The following is a 9,292-nucleotide window of genomic DNA, read 5'->3' as shown; positions in this document are numbered from 1 at the left end:
TAAAGAAGTAACAAATCAATTATTATATAATTACATTTATTTACAACTTAACTTAGGTACAGTCAGTACAGTTTTTCAAATCTTTACATGTTTACCAAACTTTAGACAGGACGTAGGTACCGAATTGTCATTATACGTAAGATCTACTTAATATCGGTTACCTATTAATAGGTATACATAATTATCCTTTTCTTCATCAGGCTTAGGTAATTCTAATTATAAAATTACAATGAAAATGCGTCTTTTTCCATACATTGCACAAGTCAAAATTATTTAGATTGCTATGCCTGCACTCAGAAGTTATTTTGATCTTAAATTCGTTAAATAACTTAATAACACTGGGAAGAATATCATTCCATGTAAAAAGCCTACAACGACTAAACTAAAGAACATCCTAAAGAAGAATACCTCAATAATTTCGGTGTAGGAGAACGCTAGGACAACAACTGGTATATTGGTAAAGGTTATACCAGTTATAATCGTCGCTCCAACAGCTTTGAGGGCGTCTTCTACCCTGTCCTCTCTGGGCACCGGACTAGTAGCATACGAATATGCCAAATGAGAACAAAACTCTACAGCAATGCCGATGGAGACAATCAAATTGACGGTTGACACAGCATTAAGAGGAATGCTCCAAATATACATAACGCCCATCATGTTAACTACCACCATAACCGTGGTGCACATCACAGCGAACGTGGTTAACAGATTAAAACCTGAAGCTATGAGATTGAATACCATCGCTCCGATTAGACAATAACCGATCGAAGTGAACGTATCCCTCCACATAGTCAAATACTGATGATAGAAAACGTAGAAAACGGAGTAAGGGACGACCTCAACATCTAAATTCGTGCGCTCCTTTATGGTAGCGGTAATGTTATGGCTCACTTCGTACCCGTATCGAACCGCTGTGATGTAGTCTTGAGACGTGGACAACGGAGAGTGGTATGCCATGAAATGGGAGTCATGGACGGTGGCCCTACCCTCTGAGTCTAAAACATAATTAACACCGTTAAAATAACTGGCTAACCCTCCTTTACTACATGTTTCAGTAGGAGTATCTTGTAAGAAAAACGGAAGGTAACGAGTGAATGCCTCGGCGGACATCCGCAGCCCCCGAGCAGATTCATCTCTTTCGATTACGCAATCTACACATTCAGGAGACATATCTGAACTTTGACAGAAACTTTCGTCTGTGACATTGTACTTGCAGCATGCACCCTGTAGACTAGACCAGTCGAAATAATCGTCTATCCACGAATTAGAACTTCTAGAGATATAAGTGATTTCTTCATGTTGCGCTGCTAAAAATATTTGAATAATTAGAGAATCTTCGTGGCATAATTGACCACCACAAATAATATTTTGATGTTCTGTGTTGGTAAAGTTTAAGCCGCTTTTAAGAACGAAGTATACTGGCGGACCGAGGCGGAGGAGCTCACTTACGGACTGTAAGTATTTGTATACGTATGAATCCTGCGGCAAAGCCATTTCTTGGTCTAGACCTATATCTATTTTTGGGATGAGGAAAATGCTGGCAACTAACATAGCGATGAAAACAACGACAACAAAGATTTTCACTTTCCAGTTAAGAAGGAACTTGGCATATGGTTCCATTAATTTTTGCGTAAGACTCATGCGAGGAGATTCGGACGTGAGAGGATTTTCATCATCAAGAATCTTTTTCTGAATACAACAAAAAATATCAAACCTATTCTGGGATGTTCGTTTATAGTCTAAAGACAATATAGCGACGACAGTTGTTATTTGGAACACAAACAGAAATCCCAAGGATATACAGGCAAATACTGAAAACGTAACTACAGCCGGGAAATTAGCAAGAGCACCTACACCAAAGCACGTTACTTGGGTAACAGAGGCAACAAACATAGATGGTCCTACTTTGCCCATCATTTTCGAAAAGACATATATTCTCTTTTGTTCTAGATTCATATCAGGTTTGTAATCATCATAAGATTTTAAATTGCTCTCAATGCTATGAATTGTATTGACCATTAAAAACACGTTGTCAATACCAACGGATAATACAAAGAATGGAATCACATTAATTGCTAACAACGTTAATGTTATACCGGCATATCCCATTGTGCCCACGGCACAAAGAATGGCTATGATTTCCACCGTGATACTTCCTAGAGCTACCGTTATTTTGCTGTCAACAAACCACGTCCTGCAATATCTGATATTACCCAGAGAAATAGTTACGTACACGAACATAAGCACATAACTGATAGCAATGGGCACGGCTTCTGAAACGGAGACTCGTTCGATCTCATCTTCTATAGATCTTTCCGCAGCGTAAGATACATCTACAAAATGTGGTTTACCGTTAGCAGCATATTCGTGCATTAATTCCAAAAAACTGTTTTCCCATTCCAGTGCGGGTTCCAAATCGGCTTGCAAAAGATGATTAGATACGGGTATATTTATTAACAAAGTATCTGCACTGAATATGTCATCGCCATCAAAACCTCCAAATGTTATTTCTGGTTCTGAACCACCTCCCCAAGATGCCAAGCAGTCAAGCCCGTAAAAGTTGTTTATACAACCAGTAATTTGATTTAAATATGTTTGGTTATTTATGTTGTTGCGACTACTTCCTAGGTATACTGATACTGACATGAGCGTGCACTGGTCAAGCAACTGTTCCCCACCGCGAAGGCGTAATGGCGCAAAACACACTTCCTCTAACTTCACTCCGCCATTGTCCCTGCCGATATTCAAAATAGCGTCTTCTAATTTTACTAATTCTTCAATAGCTTCCAATCTAAATGCTGGCCCATATGTCACATTGTTGAACACAAAGGAATCTAATCCCTTCATCTGCATGTAAACTTGAGCAGTTCTATAAAATGGACCAAATCTAGAATTGAAATAGTTAAAATCAGCTCTGCTTATAGAATCTGGAGAGGACCACAGCTCTAACGGATTTGCTGTAAGATTTAATTGGAACACACCGAACAAGGCAGCAAAAGCAAGCCACGAAGTCAGCATAATAGTTAAAATCGCGTTGTTAGCTGAAAAGGCACCTACTTTTGAAAATATCTTTTGGAACATAAGTTGCATCATATTCAACTTTGGTTTTTTCGGCTGTAGTGGCTTAGGTCTATCTTGGATTGTAGATTGTCTCATTTTCTTGGCCTCTTTTACTGTTAGAAAAGTGAATATGCCCACGGTTATTATTAAAACTATCAGTCCCGTAGAAAAAGCTGCGCAGTTCAATGAGACCACTGTGCACATTTCAGGAACATACGGCTCATTGCCACTGGGACACACGTTTGAACAGTCAACGCAGCTGCATGGGAAATCATCGAAATTGGTTTCATTGCACGGAGGGGCACGAGCATTCATCGAGTCTTCCGGAGTCGGCCAGCGTAAGAAATTTACTTGAACGGGCGCGAGAGGGTTGGAAGAAGTATCACCGGTGAAACCGAAAAAAGCGTCAGCATCACAGACAGGAGCATCGCCGCACATCATGTTGATAGCAGGCATACCAGTTTGTGGAACTATCACTCCGGCGCAAGAAGCGTGTGCGTCGATCATAAAGTCGTTGTACACCCTGTAGTACACTTCACTAACATACCTCACGCCCGATTCTGTCGTTGTATCCACTTCTACGAATCGTGCTTGGTCCGGCGAACAGTTCATTTCGCAGATTTGCCGCTGAAAGTTGCGCATGCAGGTTGGGCAGCGGCCAAGCACGCCATCAGCTATCAGGAGACCCTCAACCATGCCCACAAGCTGCGCACTGTCGCAGCACGCCAGCACTTGGTCGTCGGGTAACCTATTGTCATTCTCATCGTATAAAAGGAACGGGCATCTTCTTTCTATTATTTCAAGAGTTGAGTTGCGTACTTCGGGTGTTAGTCCGTCTAAAACTGGTAAAGCTGGTCCATTATAATAGCAAGATTTCTTGAATCCTCCGAAGATGCCGCATACTTCTCGCATCACACAATCTCCTTTAACACTGGTCCTCAGCCAGAGGAATATGATAAATATGGACAACAGTTTCATTTTTTTTTTTGTTTTTTGTATTTTAGTCACAGAGCACTCATCATTAAACTAAGACGGACACGTGACAGTAAACCGCTTGGGCGTAACCAAGCTTTCTAAATGAATAACGCGTTGGAATACCGTCCAAAAGTAATCATCATATAGTCAATCCGATAAGTGTTATCAGAAATTAGTGCAGGTGGCTGATACGTAAAAATATGATTAAGTATTACAACACTATCGTTCATATTATTGAAGTAGCAAGAGATATACGAATAATAATTTATAGGTTAACACAAATAAATGGAAATAAAAATTTATGGGTAGTAATTAAACGATCAGCCGTTTTTAAAAGTGTTCTGCAAAAATATCAGCCATTGAATTTAATGATTTGTGCAGCATACAAAAAAATTGCCGGCAATAAACAAAAATCGAGCACTCGTGTGCACAATCGTACAAAATTATAGGAGCATCTATAGGATCGTGAGAGCAGGTGCGACTATCGAGCCCCGGCGTATGCCGATTCCCTCAGGGCCAACCCTCCCCGGGGCTCCGCTGCCCATGCATTCGCCATGAGCCAATAATATGCGGAAATACACGACACACTAAACCAGAATTATTTAACATGTTATCGGAGCACGTAGGCTATCGAAGTTATTGCGAATTGACACAACGACGGGTAGTGCAAGGGTTTTGTGGTTAGTTTTTACTTATTCGCGTTAAATACGCAAAGGATTCAAAAATGTCTTTCGTCTCTTTAAAACGTTTTTGTTCCTAAACAATGAAAATTATAAACCCTTACGTTACGCTTTTCTGGTGTAGTTTGATCGATTTAAAAAAAAAATCATTTTGAGTAAACTATGGCTTGATAAAACTAAGCCGACGCCGACGTGATCAATCTTTATTATGTTGTTTAACTTATTTTTTTTAAATGATACACTCAGGTAATATTTCCATAAAAAACAACTATTTTTAGGGTTCCGTAGTCAACTAGGAACCCTTATAGTTTCGCCCTTTAGTTGTCTGTCCGTCCGTCCGTCCGCGGATAATCTCAGTAACCGTTAGCATTAGAAAGCTAAAATTTGGTACCAATATGTATATCAATCACGCCGACAAAGTGCAAAAATAAAAAATGGAAAAAAATGTTTTATTAGGGTACCCCCTACATGTAAAGTGGGGGCTGATATTTTTTTCATTCCAACCCCAACGTGTGATATATTTTTGGATAGGTATTTAAAAATGAATAAGGGTTTACTAAGATCGTTTTTTGATAATATTAATATTTTCGGAAATAATCGCTTCTAAAGGAAAAAAAAGTGCGTCCCCCCCTCTAACTTTTAAACCATATGTTTAAAAAATATGAAAAAAATCACAAAAGTAGAACTTTATAAAGACTTTCTAGGAAAATTGTTTTGAACTTGATAGGTTCAGTAGTTTTTGAGAAAAATACAGAAAACTACGGAACCCTACACTGAGCGTGGCCCGACACGCTCTTGGCCGGTTTTTTAAGTTATCACCACCACTGTCTGTCATCGATAAAACCATAAAGAATTCGTTTCACAAGTAATTGTGCCGTATCCTAGACGCGTAATTCACAAGGACCCGCGTTCTAACTCGTAACATAATGTTCTTAAAGGCTAAATTTGACAAAAAAACGCGCCATCGTGGATGGCACGGACTATAATCTGATTAGGGTAGTTTGGGGTGAGTGCGAATTTCACGCATGTAACAAAGTCTGCGACACGTGTCAGCTAATTTCGTGTAATGGAAATTTCGATGTCGTTACCACCTCGTTATCTATCTATCTATCTAATATACCTCTAATTTCAATGAGCAGTTCTTGTATATTTATGTATTTATATAAATAAATAAATAAATAAATAAATATTGGGGACATCTTACACAGATCAACTTAGCCCCAAACTAAGCAAAGCTTGTACTATGGGTGCTAAGTGACGATATACATACTTAAATAGATAAATACATACTTATATACATAGAAAACATCCATGACTCAGGAACAAATATCTGTGTTCATCACACAAATAAATGCCCTTACCGGGATTTGAACCCAGGGCCGCGGCATAGCAGGCAGGGTCACTACCGACTGAGCCAGACCGGTCGTCTGTATACATATATATATGTATACCGGCGATCTCGGAAACAGCTCTAACGATTTCTCTGAAAATTGTTATGTGGGGTTTTCAGGGGTGAAGAAACGATCTAGATTAGTCTTAGATCCCGAGAAATGCGAAAATTTCAAGTTTTAGTGCGTTTTTATTTATAATAATAAAAGAATTTATTTTAAATATAACTCCTGGCTTAGCTCGGTGACTCAGGTACTACTTAATTACTTAAGTTTAAATGAGCTTCAACGAAAATAGTAAATAGATAAGCATTTGACTGTAGCGAAAAAAAATCTAAAAAGTTTTGCTACTTACCTGCGTACCTTTTTAGGGTTCCGTAGTCAACTAGGAACCCTTATAGTTTCGCCATGTCTGTCTGTCCGTCCGTCCGTCAGTCCGTCCGCGGATAATCTCAGTAACTGTAAGCACTAGAAAGCTGAAATTTGGTACCAATATGTATATCAATCACGCCAACAAAGTGCAAAAATAAAAAATGGAAAAAAATGTTTTATTAGGGTAGCCCCCCCTACATGTAAAGTGGGGGCTGATTTTTTTTTTCATTCCAACCCTAACGTGTGATATATTGTTGGATAGGTATTTAAAAATGAATAAGGGTTTACTAAGACAGTTTTATGATAATACTAATATTTTCGGAAATAATCGCTCCTAAAGGAAAAAAAAGTGCGTCCCCCCCCCTCTAACTTTTGAACCATATGTTTAAAAAAATGAAAAAAATCACAAAAGTAGAACTTTATAAAGACTTTCTAGGAAAATTGTTTTGAACTTGATAGGTTCAGTAGTTTTTGAGAAAAATACGGAAAACTACGGAACTCTACACTGAGCGTGGCCCGACACGCTCTTGGCCGTTTTTTTTATTATTATTTTATATGGGCTTTGTAGAGTAGCCGAGGCGAAGACGCATTAATTACCTACAATACATAACTTTTCATTGCACATCTTGATAAAATACAACAATATAAAATAAAGAAGCAACACAAACAAATACCTACCTACCTACATAAATAACCTACGGTACCGTTCGCTAACGGATTTCAAAAACGGCCAACTCAGAGTTATAGTTAAGCATTTTAAATACAATCAGTAATTTAAATTCCAGTGAGGGAATTTAACTTAATACAAAAAGTGCAAAGCGGTGACAAGTCACGTGCTCATTAGATGGATGGTCCTAATCGTAGTCTGGGGAAATCACTCGCCCTGCCTGATGATGGGTAATTGATACCCTTACTGGGGGCTCGACTTTCCCACACTTGGGCAAGCTATTAACACTGTTTTACTTATTTTATTGTAGTGGTGATGAGAGGGGAAGGGGAAATAGTTTAAAGAAACTTACTATACGTGTGCAAAGCAAATAGAGCAATTGTCAAGAGCCGCCAGGGGCCCGTTTCTCGAAAGGTACAAGGCTTGTATTACATGTGTGTTTCAATGACAACCCATACGATTTGACAGTTCGCGCACTTGTAATACAAGACTTGTACCTATCTTGTACCTTTCGAGAAACGGGCCCCAGACCTTTAACTTTTACCAGGGGGCCGATTTTTGAATCTCACGGCGTTCGAATTCAGAAAATTGTCACCGAAATTGCCTACTATTTTCAGTGACAATTTTCTGAATTCGAACGCCGTGAGATTCAAAAATTGATCCCCAAACGCTTGAAAGTCTCTCTAACTTACCCAGCTGCGGCCGGCGGAAACGGTCAGGAAATGATTGTTATCAGTTCTTAACAGTATTTTTTAATCAGATTTGAGAAATTAAGGAAAGTTAGAGTTTTTTTAAAAACCTTGTAGCAAACAAATGGCAGTTGATTTACAAAGCCCGTACAAAAAAGCGTACCCCTCAAATGTATGGGCCTTTTAGGCTTAAAACTAGATGGCGCTGTTTCGCAGTCTCGAAGTGGCCAAAACCATATTTTCCCGAAATATTTTTGCGTGTTTTTATTTTTTACAAGAACAAATTACTTATTTCTTTATTGTAATATCACGTCAATACAAATTTTGAAAATAATAAATTTGTAGGCATCGTCAGTGTAGTTATGATAGTATTTAATAGGTGGCGCTAAAAAAATGAGGTACTATTCTTAGTATGTAGATTGTAAATCCTATATAAATCATCATTCATCCTTGATACAAAGCCTACATTATCCCAAAGTTTCATCCTTGAGAAAATTATGGTCGGGGCCGATTTTTGAGTCTCACGGCGTTCGAATTCAGAAAATTGTCACTGAAAATAATAGGCAATTCACCGTTTTCAACCGGTATTTTAGTGACAGTGAGATTCAAAAATCGGCCTCTCTCTCTGCTCAATCTCTGGGCTCTTAATTAGTCCAAACGTGGTCCAAACCAAAAGCATATTATGCCAATTAAGACACTATCTGCCATCTATAATAACCACAGTGAACTAAGTAGACTTTTGCGGTTGTGGCAAACTTAATACAACTGAATACTCTAGGCACGCCACCTAGCGGCGAATAAGTAAACCCACATGCCACGTACTGTACATGTTATAATATAAATGCTCCTACTCAGCGACAGATGTCACTGTATGTTTCCGCTGATTAACTTCACATTTTTAATGCATTTACAGAGGAACTACTATTTTTAGGTCCATGCTAACATAACAATGTTAGTGTTACCTATTCATCGTTCGACATCAACTGAAGCTGAATACATACATTCATAGCACATGGGCACATTTAAGCTTTAAAATTTTAGCGACTTTATGAAATAATCTTAGCCTTTACAGATAACTTTGGTAGCAAAAATGGACAAAATTATCACAGGATTCGTTTTTAAAGTTATTATTGTATGACTTTAATAGTATATTTCATTTCTTAGAAAGAATAAACTTCTTAAAGACGTGCCACTATGCCTGGTAACAGTAGGTATGTATATTACTGTAAGTAGGGCATCAAACAGGCAATGCTATTCCTTCAACAACCGTCGAGAAGGTTCCTTAATAGAATCAGATCGGTCTCCTGACAACGGAGCTTGTTGCTATCATTTTGAATTACAGTGTCTAGTGTTCTCAAGAAGCGGTTGATAGAATACATTCCATTATTTGATAGATTTATGTTATAACATAGGTATTTACTTATGTTACCTACGTATTTAAAGAATAAGTAATTGTTTGAA

General features: G+C 38.3%; 1 protein-coding gene across 1 annotated transcript; it reads right to left on the bottom strand.

Annotated features, from left to right (window-relative positions):
- Positions 1-19: 19 nt before the first annotated feature.
- Positions 20-4,127, bottom strand: LOC125235156 (NPC intracellular cholesterol transporter 1 homolog 1b-like). The gene has a single exon (XM_048141608.1). It carries the CDS (start codon positions 4,036-4,038, stop codon positions 301-303), a length of 3,738 nt encoding a protein of 1,245 aa, XP_047997565.1. The 5' UTR covers positions 4,039-4,127; the 3' UTR covers positions 20-300.
- Positions 4,128-9,292: the final 5,165 nt, after the last annotated feature.

This window comes from Leguminivora glycinivorella, chromosome 17 (assembly GCF_023078275.1).
Source record: "Leguminivora glycinivorella isolate SPB_JAAS2020 chromosome 17, LegGlyc_1.1, whole genome shotgun sequence".
Taxonomy (NCBI): domain Eukaryota; kingdom Metazoa; phylum Arthropoda; class Insecta; order Lepidoptera; family Tortricidae; genus Leguminivora; species Leguminivora glycinivorella.
Note: the sequence above shows the minus strand (reverse complement) of the source record. Positions and strands in the feature narration are given on the sequence as shown.

Excerpts from the sequence above, each read along its gene's own strand:
- LOC125235156 (XM_048141608.1), bottom strand. The coding sequence starts at position 4,038 with ATGAAACTGTTGTCCATATTTATCATATTCCTCTGGCTGAGGACCAGT.